General features: G+C 46.5%; 1 protein-coding gene across 2 annotated transcripts in view; it reads right to left on the reverse strand.

Annotated features, from left to right (window-relative positions):
* The window catches only part of rundc3b (RUN domain containing 3b), a 29,217-nt gene extending 10,855 nt beyond the window's left edge, over nucleotides 1-18,362 (reverse strand). The window contains exons 1-7 of one of the 2 annotated variants that reach the window (XM_076279827.1): nucleotides 18,258-18,362; nucleotides 17,566-17,873; nucleotides 17,304-17,402; nucleotides 16,569-16,638; nucleotides 3,326-3,441; nucleotides 1,831-1,964; nucleotides 348-433 (exon numbers count right to left, since the gene is read on the reverse strand). In XM_076279827.1, the coding sequence (XP_076135942.1) occupies nucleotides 348-433; nucleotides 1,831-1,964; nucleotides 3,326-3,441; nucleotides 16,569-16,627 (395 nt within the window). In that variant the 5' untranslated portion in view covers nucleotides 16,628-16,638; nucleotides 17,304-17,402; nucleotides 17,566-17,873; nucleotides 18,258-18,362. Of the gene's footprint in view, nucleotides 1-347; nucleotides 434-1,830; nucleotides 1,965-3,325; nucleotides 3,442-9,101; nucleotides 9,453-16,568; nucleotides 16,639-17,303; nucleotides 17,403-17,565; nucleotides 17,874-18,257 lie in introns of those variants that run through there. The other variant, XM_076279826.1, reaches the window with a different exon arrangement.
* Between the last annotated feature and the right edge of the window lie 1,439 nt (nucleotides 18,363-19,801).

Raw genomic sequence — 19,801 nt, forward strand, 5'->3', positions numbered from 1 at the left:
GCAGCTTAACACAAAACACGAACACTTCGAACACACGAAGACTGACACTATAAAACAGGTCAAACGTATATAAAACAAGTAATAGATCAAATCAACTAACAAAATCAACTGGTCACACAGCCCCCCCCCCAAAAAAACATCTATGGTATTGATTCCAACCAACTATCCTTCTCAGCTATCCTCCTAGAGTACAATGGGCTTACTGGAGGCCAGTCAGACCTTTTCAAAACCCTATGGCATTGAGTGAGCCAGTTGTGGAAACGACTGCCTTTTGCACCCATAGATTTACAACAGGGTAGTAAATGAGAGGTTTTAGGATGCACATGCAGATCAGAAGCAGAGGAGACCTTGTGGTTTTGAAGTCTCTCAGCCCGGCAGAGATGTACTCAGACAAACGCTTCTCCATTAGAGCCACTCTGATCCAAGCTCTACCCTGGGACACAGAGAGAGAGAGAAAGAGAGAGAGAGAGAGAGGGAGACAGGGGCAGAGATACAGAGAGAGGGAGAGAGGGGTAGAGAGAGAGAGATAGAGATAAAGAGAGGGAGACAGGGGTAGAGAGGGAGAGAGAGATAGAGATAAAGAGAGGGAGACAGGGGTAGAGAGGGAGAGAGAGGGAGAGAGGAGTAGAGAGAGAGAGGGAGACAGGGGTAGAGAGGGAGAGAGAGGGAGAGAGGAGTAGAGAGAGAGAGGGAGACAGGGGTAGAGAGGGAGAGAGGAGTAGAGAGAGAGAGAGAGAGATAGAGATAAAGAGAGGGAGACAGGGGTAGAGAGAGAGAGAGAAAGAGAGAGAGAGATAGAGATAAAGAGAGGGAGACAGGGGTAGAGAGGGAGAGAGAGGGAGAGAGGAGTAGAGAGAGAGAGGGAGACAGGGGTAGAGAGGGGGGGCAGGGGTAGAGAGAGAGAGGAAAGAGAGAAAGAGAGAGAGAAAGATATACATGGAGGGAGTAGGGAGAGATAGAGACCAGGAGGCAGGCAAAGGGAGAGTAGGAGAGTAGAAGGGAGAGAGAAAGAGAGACTACAGCAGTATGCCAAACTGCCCAAGGCTATTGAATGTATTTGTGAATGAAATCAAAACATGGTCTTTCGAAAAGCTCAAAGCACTGTGTGTGTGTGTGTGCGTGCGTGTGTGTGTGTGTTTGTTTGGACTTATGCCACACAGATGGCCTTTGTCTATATGGAATTGCTGCTTCAGAGGTGGAGAAATGTGAGAAGTGAAATGTTCATGAAGGCTGAAGGTGATGTTGGGGATTTTTTTTCTCTGTTCTCTGTTATCCAGGCTACTAGTAATGCTAATGATGTTGTGCCACAAAGGAGTGCCTTTATGGATCCCGGGTACAACAAGCTGTGTTTTTTTGTGACTGCCACCAGCCATTTGTGCATTGCTGTTTTATCTTTATCTTACCATAAGGAATTCAACACTTTTCCTGGCAGGGACTGACCCTGTGCTTCAGTAAGGTGGTAAGGTATGAGGTGTGTGTTAGTGCAAATAAGTCCAACAGTGCAACAGTGCAGGGATAAAGTCTAGAGACCAGCATTAAATATGGACAATATAAGAGAAAAAGTAAGAAAGTAATATAATAATTATAATATAATTATATGTACAGAGTTTATAATATAATTATATGTCAGGGGTTGTGCTAATTATAACATAATTATATGGACAATATAAGAGAAAAAATGTAAACATAGTAATATAAGAATTATAGCAGCAGTGCATGGATAGGTTTGAAGTGATATGTGTATGTGTATGTGCATGTGTGTGGTTTTGTGTGTGTATGTGTGTGTGTGTGTGTGTGTGTGTGTGTGTGTGTGTGTGTGTGTATGTTTACCTTGGCTCTGGAGCTGCGTACGTTCTCCATGCTCTCAATGCTGTGGATGCAGGAATGGGGGACTTTACTGCAGGCCAGTCGAACGTAGTCCCAGAAACTCCTGGCACTCTCATATCCAAACCAGCTCAGTTGCCCTGGGAGGACAGAGATAGAGAGGCAGAGCAAGAAAATGACTCAGATCACTGAAGCATAATGCAAGAGAGATACATTGTGTGCCTTTTTATATATGAGTGTCATTAAAGTAAGTAAGTATATTATACTCTTTTGATCCCATGAGGGAAATTTGGTCTCTGCATTTATCCCAATCCGTGAATTAGTGAAACACACTCAGCACACAGTGAGCACACACTAATTCCGACGCAGTGAGCTGCCTGCTACAGCGGCGCTCGGGGAGCAGTGAGGGGTTACAGTAGCTGCCTTGCTCAAGGGCACTTCAGCCGTGCTTACTGGTCGGGGCTCGAACCGGCTACCCTCTGGTTACAAGTCCGAAGCGCTAACCTGTAGGCCACGGCTGCCCTATGGTACCCTATGTACGTTTTTTACCTTAATATATCACAGCTTCAAAGTAATTTTGATGGCAAACAAACTTGTAACGAGGAGAACCATGGACATGAATAAGCTGGCAGTGCCCCTCATGTGGAAATCATCCCCATAATCATCCCCCATTATAATGGGCTCATTCACTCCCTCACTCTCCACCTCAAGCTGGTGTGTGGTGAGCATTCTGGCGCATAATGGCTGCCGTGCATCACCCAGGTGGGTGCTACACATTGGTGGTGGTTACTAGTGAGGTCCCCCCTTCCATGTGATGCGTTTTAAGTGTTGAGAAAAGTGCTCTATAAATGTACTGTGTTGTTGTTGTTGTTGTTGTTGTTGGAAAACCAGCCTTACAAATTGGCTGACGGCAAGTTGGAGACATCTCGCGAAATCGTGAAACATTAGATTCTCATTAGACAGGGTTAGATTCTCATTAGACAGGGTTAGATTCACATTAGACAGGGTCAGATTCACATTAGACAGGGTTAGATTCTCATTAGACAGGGTTAGATTCTCATTAGACAGGGTTAGATTCTCATTAGACAGGGTTAGATTCACATTAGACAGGGTTAGTAGATATAGCTCTTTAGAGATGGTCTTGGCCTATTAATAGTCCTTCAGCTCCAAAACAAATGCACATGTGCAGTGCCCAGGGGAGAGGGCTCAAGCCGTGAGAAGTACTTACAACGGCAAAGTAAAATATAAATATTCCGCAACTCTAGGGGAATTGCCAAAATACCCCAAACTGCATTGGATGCACTTAAAATACTTAAAATACTCAAATTTACCTGATGATTTACTCATTACACCAGCAAAGTAGCAGTGGGAATCATAGTGTAACTTACAAAACAATCCCAATATGTTGCCCATGACAACGATGTTATCACAATACAGGGATTCTGTGAGAGCATGATCGGTTCAGTCCCTAGACATCATCTCCCCGAGAGTCTTTGCTGACCTTTGAGCCGATGACTGAGGATCTGCTCAAGGATGGACACAAAGTTGGTGAATTCAGGAGACAAGTCATCCACAGTGTCAAAGCACGAGCGGTCAATCATTGTCTTCACAGAGAACCTACGGAGGAGACAAGCAAGCTCAAATAGCAGTTCATACTTTTCTGGTCAAATACTACTAGTACCACTGGTCAACTATCAACTCGCATTCAGTTTATTCAGATTTTTATAAAGTGTGTTAAGTCATGCATCAATGATTAAACATAGAATATGGAACAACATAAATGTGACAGAAGTGTGAAATGTAGGAAAAAACATTTCCCGATCTTAAACCAACTGTGAACAATGAACACAACAGCTTGTCACTACTACTCAGTATAGCTCATGTGTGTGTGTGTGTGTGTGTGTGTGTGTGTGTGTGTGTGCATGTGCGTTTGTGCATATGTGTGTGTGTGTCTAAGTGAGATAGCGCATGTGTTCCTATTGTGAATGATTAGTGATCATATCATGGTTCATTATTTCTGATTCTGAAATCCTGATTTGTCACTACGGAAACTCGTGTTGGAACTCATTTTAAAGCTGGAGAGAAAAGCAACATGAGAAAGAAAGAGAGGAAGAAGAGGAGGAGGAAGAAGAAAAGAGAGGGGGAGCATGGTGACACAGCGAGGGCGAGGGGAAACGAGGTGTAAGAACGGGACGCTGCAGGTGCTGATGTAAACAGGTGTTGCCAGGCGAGGTCAGCGCAGAGCTGGACTGGTCAAAAACAAGACTAATATCCTCCACCCTCTCCTTTAGGAACACTGTTTACACACACACACACACACACACACACACACCCACACACACACCCTCTCCTTTAAGAACACTGTTTACACACACACACACACCCACACCCACACACACACCTTCTCCTTTAAGAACACTATTTACACACACACACACACACACACACACACACACACACACACACTCTCTCTCTCTCTCTCACACACAAACACACACACACCCTCTCCTTTAAGAACACTGTTTACACACACACACACACACTTTCAGGGAAGTGTGCTCAGTGTCTGAGTGTGTGCATGTGTGTGTGTGTGAGAGAGAGAGAGAGACATCAAATGATGAGGACAGGAGGACTACCCGTTCTGGGGGAAAAAAGAGTAGAATAATACATTTTCTTTCTTGCTTACTTTTTCTTTTTTTTCATATCCTTTCTTTCATTCTGAAATAAGACTTTGTGTCCTCTGTTCTTTCAAGGGACTCATCGTCAGATTCTGATGTCAGATCGAGCTGTCTTTCTCCCTGACTGTTCCCCGCTGATGAAATAATGGCTATTTGTTCCACTCCTTCAATAAAACACCCACATATTATGCAGCTATTCAGCGAAAATGTCGCCTCTTCTTCTCCTCTTAGAGATTACTCACTCCATCATTCTTCTGACACAAGAAATCCAGCCAAAGTTAAGACCTGGCGCTGTCAACTCACACAGTGGCAAAGACTCACTCTGGGAGAGACGGGGAGCGGATCGGTTTTCGACCCGGCTCTTGTATCTGAGTCACCGCCTGGCCAACCCGCGGCGGGAACACACTGAGCGGTTCTGAAGCCATCCCCGCCCTGATTAGAGCCGGCCTGGAGATAACGTGATAAAGACATTCGTGCTTTTTCTCCTTTGTGCTGGCCCTAAGGAACAGCGAAATGTGACTGGCATTTCAATATATGGGGAGAGTGTGCAACTCCAAACCATGATAGGTCTTAATTACATACTGAGTAAGTAATGGTTGTGCTTGTGATTTACATCATTAGCAGATGAAGGAAGTGTGTGTGTGTGTCTGTGTCTGTCATGCTAAGTGCCCTGTGGTTTTCTGACATTAGTGAGCATTAAGAGTGGCATCATGCCAGCACCACTAACGACTTCAAACATGGCCATGCAGCGTTGCTCACATCCTCTGCCACCCACAGATTGGCAAAGGGTCTGCACACCAGACAAAACTACGCACTCACTATAACTAAAGGCCAGCTGAAACAAGCATTGGGGCAAAAACTTTGTAGCACTCAAGATAATATGCCTTCAGCTCATTTATGTTGGGGGTCCATTTAATGAACAAAGTTCGGGACAAGCCCTCAGAATGATTGACAGCCATCACTCATCCATTTCTACTTCTGGGAGATTTAAAACCTCCTACCTTTCCACTACGTCACCCGTGTAGCATAGCCTCCTACCTTCTCCTCCATTTCACTCATAGCTCTAAACCAGTGTGGTCCGGGGACCACTGGAGGTCCGCAAGCTATCCCAAGTGGTCCACGAGCAGATGTGGTAAAATATAATATAGTTTAGTTGTTGTTTGCAATATTGAACCAACTTGTATATAAATCCAAACAGTTTTGCAACACTGTCTATGTATGCCAGTTTAAATCATCTTCGTCTGAAAAAGTTTGAGAAACACTGCTCTAAACTCACATTACGCTTTATCTATAATATGGGGGCAATGTCCACTATAGGCATCCCAGTCAGGACCACGGCTAGCTACCAAGCCAGTCAGGACCACGGCTAGCTACCAAGCCAGTCAGGACCACGGCTAGCTACCAAGCCAGACATGCACATTCTCAGCACTCAACATTTCTGTGACAAGCTATTACATCATTAAGTCTGTGAAAACTGAGAACTTGGACTCATCATTTTATCCTTGTTATCAAGGATTTTATTATGTTTTTGTAACCTTCATGATCTTTGATCATGTACTGAATAGACAAGCTCCAAACACACACACACACACACACACACACACACACACACTTTAATGTACAAACATTCTTTGTACCAAAAATTTTTCAAAATATCGAAAGGAGCAGTGACAAGTTGCTGTTGATAAAATATTTTGCAGAATTACATATAATATACAGAATTAGATAAACAAAAAAGGAACTGATTAACCCAGCAGCCATGGCACCAGCCCCTGGTGGACAAAGCGTGTATCACAGTAGGCGATGTCGAATGGGAAGTACTCATAAGAGGAATATGGGTCAGTCTGGTCTTTGCATGCACCTTGATGGTAGGGCTAAACCTTCATAAATGGACTATAGATAGATAGATAGATAGATAGATATATAGATATACTTTATTCGTCCCCAAAAGGAAATTACAGTGTTTTAGCAGCGCAGACAAACACAGCATACATACAGTACATACATACATACATACATACATACATACAATACATACATAAATTATTCAAAAAATATTATTCTCTCTCTGCTCAGGGGGAAGTCAATATAAAGTGCTATTGCAGTGGGTAAAAAAGTCTTTCTGTATCTGTCCTTCTTGCAGCTTAGTTGGCGTAGCCTCCAACTGAAAACACTTTTTTGTTTGACCAGTAAGTTGTGTAGTAGATGTGAGGTATTGTCCAATATACTTAACAGTTTGTTCAGCATCCTTCTCTCCACCACCAACTCCAGGGGCTAATGGTTTGTGGAGAATCATATTGTCAAATGTAAAGTGTTTTTTTTTCTCTCGAAAACTGTCAGTTAAGGAATTAACATCTACAGTAGATCCCAAACCTACAGACGAACGGACTGGCAGACACTCCCCCCCCCCCTGCCCACACACACACACACACACACACACACACACACACCTGAGCTTACTCTCTCACTTACTTGCTTTCAGTTGAGCGTAGTAAACCCTGCCTTTAATATGAAGAGGTTACAGTTCTGATATTGATATCATTATTAATACCACAATCTCAAGAGGTCATGCCTGACATTAATCCTGCTTTAATTATCTAAAGGCCAAGTGTGCATTGGTGGTGGTGGATGTGTGTGTGTGTGTATGTGTGTGGGGGGGGGGGGGTCAGTAAATGTCATTGGTAAGATAATTAAATAAAAAGAATAAAGGCACTGGCACTTTCTTATTCTTTTTATTCAATAATTTCACCAGTGCCGAGTGAATAAAGAAGCTGCTGTTCACCACTTTAATGTTATTCCTCATTGATGTAAGTCGCTTTGGATAAAAGTGTGAATAAATGTTAATGTTAATGTGAAAGTGAGAATAAATGTTAAAGTGTGAATAAATTTTAATGTTAATGTGAAAGTATGAATAAATGTAAATGTGAAATAAATGTAAATGTGAAAGTGTGAATAAATGTGAATGTAAATGTGAAAGTGTGAATAAATGTTAATGTGAAAGTGTGAATAAATGTGAATGTAAATGTGAATGCAAGCTGAAAGCGGAGCCTAAAGGGCCAACACAACACACCTCAGTAAGGCAGGTGAGCAGAAGAACCCATTCTGTGTGCATGAGATAAAGAGACCATGATGCTCACATCCATTACATTACCAGCTGAGCTCCAGTGAGCCACAATCACCAGAACGACCAAGAATACCTGAGCACTTCACTGGGCAGAAATTAAAATGTTTGTCTGTCTGTCAGCATTTTTTGGAGGTTAATAAATGCTTCATGCGTAATCATCAACAGCCTGATATCTTACTGGTGACCCTGTCTACACAATCAGGTTTATGAAAGCGTCTCAGTTAGGCTTCACAGGATCCCTTTGACCAAACTCGTAAGATCCTTAAAAGAGGCACTGAGGATTTGAAATAGAGGCTTGCCCATATGCCCAAGGGTTACATCTGGCTATGCACCAACACTATTCCATATCCATTACCAGAGGTGCATGCCACATTTTTTCTGTACATAAATGTAAAGTATACATGTACACCAGAAAATGATGTTTTTTTGGTTGGGATCATATTTTAGCTATGCCTCCGCATTACAATGGTGCTGGTGACATATTGAATAGACTACTATCAAAGGCAGAGTCTGTGATTCTGCATCACTTCAAGGTTGGTGCTGTTTGAGGTCGACAGCCACATTACACACACCTCCCTTGATTCTGAAACTCTCATGAATGATAAGCTGGGGTTGTATTGTTTTGGCTAGGTTTGAGCACTAGAGAGTCAGGACTGTGCAGAAACACGGGAGTTTTTTTTTAGTACAAATAGGCTACTGAATAGATCATTAGAAGACTGTGGGAAGCGATTTACTTGGTTTAACAAACACCATATAGGATTGGAACTACAGAGTGTCTTTAGTTTACTGAGCAATGTTTAGGCTATCTTCACAAACAGGCATTGTTGTGAGCCCATATGACTGGTCATCACTAGGTGGATGAACTGGCCTCAAGAGTACACATAACCCCGAGATTTTTTTTTCTGTTGTCAATTAAGCCAGCGTCACAAGATTGCATTTTAATGCTGATAACACACCTTTCTCTTCTCTACTCTGTTGGATTGTGTAGCAAGGTGGTCATGGGCTCTCCCGCATTGTAGCTTACACTATTCGACACAGCATATGAGACTGGTCGCAGCACGCAGAGATAAGGTTATATTAGTTTGTAATGGTATGAGTCATCGTGAGATATGAATCCATGATGCTGTCCGTGAAGTGAAGTGACAATTCTCTGACGACTGATGCACTCTTCTTCCTATAGGCAGTGCGACGGCGACACTTAAAGGACATGTAACTGCTCTAGCCACTTTCTACTAGGCTATGACGTGATTGCACTGGTCAACAGCAACAGGCCTACTGACAGTTACCATTCACAATCGGAGCACGTACGGACTTCAATACATTTCTGAGACAATAACCTATCAAACATTGCACACGGACCATGCCTTTAAAAAGATTGACACAAACCATACACGTCAGCAGTGAATGGGCACTAATTGAGTGCAGCCTAAGCTTGTCTGAATTATTCCAATGCATATGCACAAGCGCATCGTTACCTGCAGACGGTAATCAGATTTTTCCTCTCCACGGCGCTGCCAGCCGCAGCCCTCTTCCGGACTCCACTGAGCCCCAAGCTTAGAGCTGCCATCCTCCCTTTCCCTTCTTGTCGTGTCACTCCTGCCACTCAGGCGTTCGTGCCTCTGCTTTGAGTGTCGATGTCTTGGGAGACTGTGAAACCTGCCGGCGCTTCTGCTGACCCGGGAGACAGGCGAGAGCTACGGCGCCGCGTACCGGGCCGAAAATCATGAGATCATGTATTTCAAAAACCGCAACAACATACTAGGACAAAGCGCGTAATCTCGTTCCCAGCGCCAGAATCACACGCGCGTGGTTAGAGAAATGTGACGGCAAAGGAAACAGGGAGTTTCCTTTCTCATTCACTCACGCACCTCTCTCTCTCTCTCTCTCTCTCTCTCTCTCATATTCTGCCCCTCTGCTGGTTTTGCATTTGTGGCGTTCTTACATCACTTCAATGGTGACGCTTTGGGGTGACGCAAAGTTGTTGACAGCCTGTATTTTGTGTTATTGACCAATGTTTATACAAAATGAGAGTGTTAATGTTTGAGTAATGCGTTGAAATACATTAAATGGCATGCCCGTCTGACATCAGACTATCCAAAGACGAGGTAATGGAGAAATGCGTAGCGCACGGACTTCACCCATATTACCCATAATTCATTTATTTAAAAAAGAGTGACATCTAGAGGTCACTCGTAGTAACGCAGGTTAGAAACTATTCCAGTGGATATTTGTTTGCCATAATCTAGAAAAATATCAATGCCAAGACATGATTATTACTAATTTGTCCTACTAATAAGACAATAATGGAATAGAGAAAATCCTTAGACACAGGTTTTTAGAATTACTGTGTTGCCTGTTTGAGTGTGTTGACAAAGACTAATTGAGAACTGGCAAATAATGTATACTAGATTAGATTATATTATATTAGATTAGATTTTATTGTCATTGTGCAGAGTACAAGTACAAAGACAATGAAATGCATGTTGGGTCTAACCAGAAGTGCAAAAAAAACAGAAAAGTGCAATGTGATATACAAAGTATAGACAGGTGGTGCATACAGGACAATAAATATAGTGCACTAAAGACAGTACTATACAGTTGGTTTACAGAAGTTGGTTTAGAATAGAGTAGTATAATTTAAAGCAATTTAGCGTGTCATGTAACTTAGCGTGTCTTTTCACGCCCATAGGGAGGGAAAGTGAAAACCAGCGCCCCAGGTGGTTGCGTTCCTATCGAAGAGCAGCTCCCATAGACCTATTTAAAAAAAAAATACTGTGAAGCCAAATCAGCGATCTTATCCACCAAAAATATTTTTCAGTGTCTATACAGTAATAATCTTCTAACTGTGAAAATGTCAGACCCTATTTTGCCTTATTTAAAAAAATCGAAATTGCTCCTTTTGTTTCATAAACGAACTACAAAAAAGCCACGTGACTTTACCATTCGACGTTACTCACGGTAGCATGGTTTGTTTATCAGCCTGGTTAGCATTGCCACTTGACAGTTGACACTTACTGCCAGCTCTTCATGTGAGTAGAAGCACAACACCAGTTATCCAGACATAAAGGTTATCACCACGCGGTTTACATCACCTTCCGTTATTACAAAAATATGTAAGCCAGTTAAGCAAATTGCCGTATTGATCAGTTAGAGATTAAGCGCCCAAACCTGTGACGTCACATGCAACTGTAGTTTGTTATCACCATATTACGACAAAAACTCAAAACAATTCAACTGATGCTAAAAATAAGGTATGACCACTTGAAGCAATAGAGGTGACCCCAGTGCCTAACATATGGAAGGCATTAAATTAAGATCCCAATGTGCACTGAGATATATTTTTTTCTTAAAAAAAAATCCCATCCCCTCCGCTAAACTCTAGGAACGCAACCACTAGATGGCGATGAGATTACTTTCCCTCCCTATTGTGGATCAATGACAGCCTGTTACGGCGTGTCATTTGACGAACTAGTAAAAAGATATTGTAACAATCTGCAAGGTTGTCTCAAAATGGTGTTTATTGGTTATGCACCAAAAACACACGAACACATAATTCCGGGCCAGACCTGACCCTTATGCTCCAGCACTAAGCATCTATGTGAGGCTGTATCTGCAACACACACTAGTTAGACCCGGTTATGAACACTGTAATCAACTATAAACATAAACACGACAGTCAGGACGCACAACATTGGTAACTTGCATGGTGAACATCAACATTCAACATAACACATGAAACGAACAGCATCATGGGAGCACAGTCATGAATAGCTAGGCTCAGATCATTACACAGCCCCCCCGAGACTTAGTCCATGTCCCCTTGACTCAAGTCTTTCCCTACGTCAGTCCATGAGCCTAGCTGGGACGCGACGCTGGCGTTGTGGGCGCCCCGCTGTCGCGGCGGTGACTTCCGGTGAAGGCTGCACGGTGACCGGTGTTAGAGCCACAGCTCCATTGTCACCAAGTTCCACAGGGTCAGTGTCAAAGTCTCCACGACCCTCAGCCGAGGCCAGGGGTCGATACGGGGCCAGTCGATCACGGTGGAGAGCCACAACTCTCCGACGCTTAATCAGCCTCACACGATAGTCCACGTCAGACAGCTCCTCTAAGACATCGCACGGCCCGACCCACTGGCTAGTGAGTTTCGGGGAAATGCCTTTCTTTCTCTCCGGGCAGTACACCCAAACTTTATATGGCCAATATGGCCAGCTGCACTGCTAGCGTCCGGTTAAACCGTTCCACCAGCCCGTCGCTTTGTGGATGCAGAGGTGTTCTCGTTTTCCGGATGCCCATGCGCTGGCAAACCTCAGCAAACACCTCCGCCTTGAAATTCCGCCCTTGGTCGCTGTGGAGCACTTCCGGTGCCCCGAACCGGCAGAACATCTCAGTGACCAGTCTGTCCGCTGTCGTCTGGGCGCTCTGATTTGGCACTGCATACGCCTCCGGCCACTTAGTGAAATAGTCCATGGCCACGAGCACGTAGCGATTTCCCCGCTCTGTGACTGGCAGTGGGCCCATGACATCGACGGCTACCCGCTCCATGGGAGCCCCGACTGCGTATTGCTGCAGCGGAGCGTGCGAGCGTCGCGTGGGGCCCTTCTTCGCTGTGCAGGCGTCACAGCAGTGAACATGCAGTTCCACGTCCAGCCTGCATCCCGGCCAATAGAAGTGGCTTCTCAGCCGACGGAGAGTCTTTGCAATGCCAAAATGAGCCGCCCCCACTGCCCCATGCACATGTTCCAGTACACAGGCTCGTAATCCAGCAGGAACCAGCAACTGGAAAATGTCAGATTGTCTATCGGGAGCTCGCCAGTGTCTATACAACAGTCCTTGACGTGCTACTATTCCCGGCCACTGTGAATAAATCGCTTTGGTCTCTGGATCGAGTGCTGATACGTCAGTCCATGGCGGTCGCTGACCGGCTTCGATCCATGACCACACTCGGCCAAGCGTGGCGTACTCCGATTGCGCCTTCCGGATCTCCTCCCTCGGCATTACGTCCACCGGCGACTGCGCGTCCATGGCCTCAGCTGCCGCTCTGCAGTGCTGTGTTGTGGCGTTGGGCTGCGGTGCGTTGTCTCTCTCGCCAGCGTGAAGCTGGCGAGCGGTGGCTCTCTTGATGGCGCGGCGCTGGCGAGCGTTGAGTCTCTCGCTGGCGTGCTGTTGGCGAGCGTTGACCCTCTCGTTGGCGCGACGCTGGTGAGCGTTGAAAACAGCGACTCTCTCTCTCTCTGCCAGCGAGCCGTAGCCGACGAGCGGGCTCCGGTTGAGCCGCGGCCAGGCTCCTCTCCTCCCTCTGGTGGCAGTGTTGGCACTGGTCTGCTGCACACGGACGCCTGGACAGGGCGTCCGCGTTGCCGTGAAGGCGACCCGCCCAGTGTCGAATCTCCATGTCGTAGTCCTGGAGCGCCTCCAGCCAGCGAGCCAGCTGGCCCTCCGGTTCTTTGAAGTTCAGCAGCCAGGTGAGTGACGCGTGGTCCGTTCTCAGCAGGAACCGTTTGCCGTAGAGGTAGGTTCGGAAATGGCGCACTGCCACCACCACAGCCAACAGTTCTCTGCGTGTCACGCAGTAATTCTTCTCCGCTCGGTCCAGTGAGCGGCTGAAGTATGCGACCACTTGCTCGCCCTGCTCGCCTGCTTGTGAGAGGACGGCGCCGACGCCCACGTCGCTGGCGTCGGTGTCCAGGATAAACGGCAGTCGAGGGTCAGGGAAAGCGAGCACTGGGGCCTCACATAGCGCCCTCCGCAGCCGCCGGAATGCCGCGTCGCACTCCCGTGTCCACTCGAAGAGTTGGCCTTTGTGCGTCAATCGATGCAGCGGGCTGCCGACTGTAGCAAAGTCCCAAATGAAGCGCCGGTAATATGACGCCAGGCCCAGGAAGCTCCGCAGCTCAGCAACGTCGCGTGGAACAGGCCAACGTCTCACCGTCTCCACCTTAGCTGGGTCGGTGGCCACTCCGGCAGCCCCCACGACATGGCCCAGGAACCCGGTTTGCCTCCGGAACAGGTGGCACTTTTTCGGGTGCAGTTTGAGCCCAGCACCTCGTATGGGGTCGAACACCTTGTCCAGATGTCCTATGGCACCGGTAAAGTCCGTTGCATGACACAGGATGTCGTCCAGGTAAACCACGCAGCATGTTCGTGGAATGCCCGCCAGGACACGCTCCATCAGCCGCTCGAAGTTCGCTGGCCCGTTGCATAGGCCGAACGGAAGTACCCGGAACTGCCACAGCCCTTGCCCGATGGTGAACGCTGTCTTCGGCCGAGCTTCCGGGGCTAGCTCAATCTGCCAGTAGCCACTGCGCAAGTCCAGCGAGCTAAACCAGCAGGAGCCGGCAATGCTGTCCAGCGCATCGTCAATGCGGGGAAGCGGGTAGGAGTCTTTCCGGGTTACCTGGTTGAGGCGCCTGTAGTCAACACAGAACCGCCACGAGCCGTCCTTCTTCCGGACGAGTACAGCTGGCGCAGCCCAGGGACTACTGCTTGGCTCTATTACTCCTGCCGCGGCCATCTCCTTTATCTTTTCTTCAGCTGCTTGTCGTTTGGCGAACGGTAAGCGATGAGGTTGAAGTCGGATGGGCCGGGCATTTCCGGTGTCGATATCGTGTTGGACCAGACTCGTTCGGGTGCAGTCCTCATCTCTTGCGGCAAAGATGTCGGTGTACGCTGCTAGTAGCCTCCGCACCTGGCTACCCTGTGCTTCACTCAGCCCTCACAGCTACGAGTGCAGAGTTAATTTACAGCTTGCTTTGTCTCTACAGAGGGCCGCGCTCTCTGAGCGGAGAGTGGTGATTGCTCAACCCGCTCTCCTGGCTCCTCTCTAGTGGGCGTGAGCTGAGCAGTGGCGGACTCAACAAGCGGACCTGGATGAGGCCTGTTGTTTTCGCGGGCTTGAGTTTCGCGGGCTTGTGTGGGGAGGGGCGGAGACTCAGCAAGCGGACCTGGATGAGACCTGTTGTTTTCGCGGGCTTGAGTTTCGCGGGCTTGTGTGGGGAGGGGCGGAGTCTTGGATGGCGAGCACTCTTTGCGAGTTTGCTTTCTGCGGGCTTGTGTGGAGCGAGTTGGAGAGTTCTTCGTCGCGCCAGCTCTCCGCACTTCGTGCTCTGTCTTCCCCGCCGTGTGCAACACTACGCTGCTCGTCCCTAAGTGTAGTGTGAACCGGGAAATGTCCACCACAGCCCCCCATTTCTCTAGCACGTCCAGGCCGAGAATGCAATCATCCTGAATGCTAGCCAACCAAAGCTGGCGGCTCGCCGTCTCACCGTTGATGCACACACACACCACTTTTTGTCCATACAGTTCCGCTCGCTCTCCGGTAACTGTTGTGATGCGTGTTTTTGTCTCTTCCAAGCCTCTGGGTCTGGCTACCAGCGTGCCGGGTAAGAGACCGGGGCGCACCAGCGAGATGGTGGAGCCAGTATCGATCAGGGCGCGACACCGAGTCCCGTCTAGCGTACAGTCCACATAGAGTCTTCTTGTTTGGCCGAGCCGGCCCAGCCGTATGCAGTCCATAGCCAGGGAGGTAGTGAAACTTGAAGGTGGCGTCCCTCCCGCCGTGCCACCTCCCTCTAGTTTGACTGGGGCGCGCGCGTGAAGGGTGCTGGGGCGGGACAGTACCTCGCGATGTGCCCCGGCTCGCCACACCGGTAGCATCCGTCTCCGCTGGCCGGCCTCTTCCATTCGCGTGGGCGGCGTTGTGGTGGCTGTGCTGTGGTCTGTCGCGTCGTCTCCAACTCCCCCCCGTCTTCCTCCATCGATGTCTGGCGTACGCAATGCCTCGACTCCGTTGTGTGGAAGATGTTTTCCACACGTTCGGCCTCCGCCAGCGCCACGGCCAGCGAGCTGGGGGCGCTCAGGCGAAGGTGTTCTCTCAGCCGCTCCGGGTGGATGCCTCGCACAAACGCTTCCAGTGCCATCTCTTCATGTAGACTCTGGCTGTACGTTGGGTAGCCCCGCCGGGCATACAGCTGCAGGTCAGCCGCGAACTTGCCCAGTCTCTCGCCCTTGTGTCGCCGTCTGGAAGCGAGTTGTTCTCGAGCATCGCTGGTGAAGATTCTCTGGCCGAATCGTCGTTGCAGAGCGGCTTCGATTGCGGTCCAGCTTGCTTGCTCTGCCGGTGGCAGGTCTTCTAATACTTGTAGCGCTTCCCCCTCCAGGGCCAACGCCACCTGTACGCCCGTTCTCCCCGCCGACCAGCCATTCAGCTCGGCTGCCAGACGGACCTGCACCAGGTATTGTTTAATGTCAAGCTAGCAACCACCATAGCAACCAACATGCTTACCCTAACAACCACCATAGCAACCGTGTTATTTTGCATAGCATCCACCATATCTACCCTAGCAACACCATAGCAACCATTCAAATTACCCTAGCAACAACCACAATATGACCATAGTAACCACGACAGCAACCACGGTATTTAGCATAGTAAACGCCATATGTACCCTAGCAACGCTATATACATTTACTGACCTGACCAACATATGTGTGTTTTTTGGCTAAAAATGTAAAAATGCCTAAATGTTAAATCGCCAAAAAAGTAGTTTTTGCCAGCACATTGCTTTGCATTACAGCTAGAGGGATGAAACTTTGCATGCTCCATGTGGGTCATGTGCAGAAGGTCTGACTTGAATTTCAGCCTCGTAGCTCCATGCTACCACCCACAACTCCACCTCTGAAGTGGGAGTGGTCAACTTTTTTTATGTTTTTCCTTTACAGTTTTTAAAGCCCGGAAAAAATCCCCATTGCGCGTAAGATTACACGCTACCTTTCTGCTGGCACAAATCAATTGGGACTAAAAGGCGTGAAATGACACTTGAAAACGCAAAACGGCGTCTGAATAACACGCTAAATGACATAAGAAATTGGCGTGTCATTCTACGCCGTTTGGTGAGATCAGGCTGGGTCACCACAAAGATGTCAGATGTGTGTGAAACACTCACTTGATTTTCTCTTGCGCATCACCACAATTATCATTAACACAGCAGCCAACTCCAGCCATCAGAGGGACATCTGAAGAGATAAAATATGTGGGTGCAAAACGTATGTATAATTAAGGACTAATTATACATTTATTTGCTGAATATCATTCTTGAATTTTCTCTTATAACACTTGCAAGTTATCTACCCACAGATGCCTTTAATATAAGACAGCAGTTGTTCTAAGCCAATAACTGTTTAACTTTTATTTAATTTTGTATTATTTATTACTATTTTTTAAAGCTTTTGCCTTTATGGAGAAACAACAGTGAATATAGAGAGACATGAAATGGGTGGTAGAGAGCCACAGAATGACTGTTGCTCAGATACGAACAGGAAGACCCCAAAGGCACTTACTGTAAATGGGCTCTCTGATAACTACAGCTTTAGTGCAGAGACAAGAGAGAGACACAAGGAGAGAGGAGGGGGATAGAGGGAGAGGAGAGAGGGAGGGTAGAGAGAAAGAGAGAGAGAGATATGGATGTAGACTTTGGGCACTTAGACCACTCTTAGAGGAGTAATATCAGTATAGTATTGTGGTGATGACACAGGCATATCTTTGGTGATGAATCAGGCATATCTTTGGCTATGTGCCATCTACTGTACTAAGACACATGCATGTGAGGAGTCCTATGTGAGGAGTGGGTGGGTGAACAACTGTCTGATGAGCCTCCACTGGGGGGGCGCTACTGTCTCACCTGAGGAGTGTGGAGGACCTGGAGACCATGTTGGTTTGATGGTGGAGATGGTGGTAGGAGCTGGTGCTGGTGGAGGTTCTGGAGGTCTACTTGGATTCACTGCAAAGACGTGAGAAGATATCTAAGTTTACTTGAACCACCATTCTGATTTCCATACCAGGCCTATCATGTAGAACAGGGGTTCCCAAAGTGGGGGTCGCGACCCGGCGAGCGACCCCTGATGTAGAGAGATACGTGATAAGAGAATTACACAATCACTGACCTGGCACTTTGACGGTGTGGGACACAGAAGTCTGAACCTGCCCTTCTGCAGTCAGCTGGCATTTACGTGTCCTCTGTGTGTGAACAGGGTTTGGAGCTCTAAGCTTCTCAGTCAGTGTGATGTGACAGGTAGATTCTCTTCTAATCTCGAGGCTGGTGGTGTTCTGCAGCTCAGCCCCTCCCTCATCCACCCAGCTCAGACGGACATTTTTAAGATGAACTAGTCTCTCACAGTCTCCATAGGTGGCCAGGGAGCAGTGGAGGCTCACATCACTGCCAGTCTCTCTCTCTCACTCACTTCTGGGTTAACTAGAAAACAGGTGAAAAGAAAGTTTAGTTAAGTCTGGTGTGTGACCCAGCGCACTTTTCTTTAGGTGTGTTGCATTAGTTTGCATTTGTTTTATCTTTGCTCTTTTGGATTTGCTTGCTTAGATAGTTCGATTGCTTACTTCGAAGAGCTTTGCACTTGGGTTTCAAGACTTGTCTTGGTTTAAATCTTTTTTCACCCTGTCATCACAGCAACAATCAGCACATAGGGCTGAATGTGGCTGGGAAGAGTGTTTGCCACACTTACTCTCTCACACACACACACACACACACACTCTCTCCCTCTGTCTCTCTTTCTCTCTCAAACACGCACACACACAGACACAGTAGAGAGATACGTGATAAGAGAATTACACAATCACTGACCTGGCACTGGCACGAGACACATGTTCCATCCTCTAACGTGTGTCTGTCCTGGTCTCACCTTGCAGTAGCAGCAGCACAGTCAGCAGTAGTCCCACTGTTAGGTTGTGCAGCGTTGCCATTTCCTCTAATCTCTTCCTCTGAGTGTCTCTGCTCTGAGCCTCACACAAGGGGTGTTGAGAGTTTATCTGCTTGTCACACACACATACACACCACTTCCTCATAAGATGACATAGTGCTGCATACTGACCTCTATACCACAACTATTGCATCTATAGACAGCACAGTTCCTCTACACTGTGATGTCTGCTCTGCTTCTGAGAAACTTATTAAAAGTGTTTCTGCTCTCCTCTCTGGAATCAGTAGAACTTGTTTCCTGATGGTGTCGACTTCAGAAGTGATGACGTACAACACTCTATAATATGTATTGAACATACAGCCTACAAATGAATAGCAATCAGACTTCATGCCATCGTCTAGGTATGATGAACCATATATGGGTTGTGTGGGTCTGTGGTAGACTGTTCCTCAGCTCTGCACCTGATTTGTCCATGAGAGAAGAATTCTAAAGTAGGCTTAGAGCTGCTATTTAGCCATGTAGGAGTAGTTTGAAGAAACATAGCCTACTTTACACACAGAAGCAGGGCATTTCCTCCAACACTGAAGAACACAGCAAAGGTGTGTCAGTGAAATCATGCATATAGAGCAGAGGTGGACACAAATACCTCAAAAACTATTTTTTTACAAACTACAAATACTGGCTCATGAAATGAAACAAAATAAAAAACAAAATGCTGATGTGAAAATGTATAAAATACAAGTAGGCTAACTAGTAATTTGAAAATACAAAAATACCCACACAATAATCATGGTATACCAACTTTTAAAGGAAACTACAAGGCATATTGAAAACGTATCCCCATAAGACAAGAATAATATTTTCTGAATGGCTGGCAGGGGGCTATTAATTCTGTACACTGGGGCTCCTATGAACTAAATCTGGTAAAACTGTCCTGTCCCATATCAATATAAACGATGATTGAACTGACAACAAGCAACAGTGGAATCAACAGTAACAAGGCAAACTAACTACCCACCATCATTTTCCGTAACCAATGAAAGTAGTACAGCAAATTGAACAGGTCGTTCTCTTTTTAAACTGAAATGCATTTCCCTTTTTGTGCTATAAATGCATGTAAATTGCCTACATACATGACTGGCAACATGGGGGACAAAAGACCATCAAGCGACTATGATAAGCATAGCCTATTGTCATGGTTACAGGTGATGAAATTGATGAGGAAATAATTGACAGATTTAAGTATTTGAAATACTCTAAATACAATCCTTCAAAGTATTTTGTTACAAACTACATTAGATTTTTGCCAATCCTGCAAAAAATACAAATGATAAAATACCCTAAAGTAATTGTATTCATATTTCAAATACATGTAATTAAAATACTGCCCATGTCTGCTATTGTGCATATTCTATTCAGTGGAGTGTTAAAGGGAGTGTGTGTCACAGTCATAACTTATTTTATTCCA

The sequence above is a fragment of the Alosa pseudoharengus genome, unplaced genomic scaffold (genome assembly GCF_046254945.1).
Source record: "Alosa pseudoharengus isolate Yale_2024_CS ecotype anadromous, Long Island Sound unplaced genomic scaffold, YU_APseudo_1.1 YU_APseudo_1.1_scf_12, whole genome shotgun sequence".
NCBI classification, from domain to species: Eukaryota; Metazoa; Chordata; class Actinopteri; order Clupeiformes; family Clupeidae; genus Alosa; species Alosa pseudoharengus.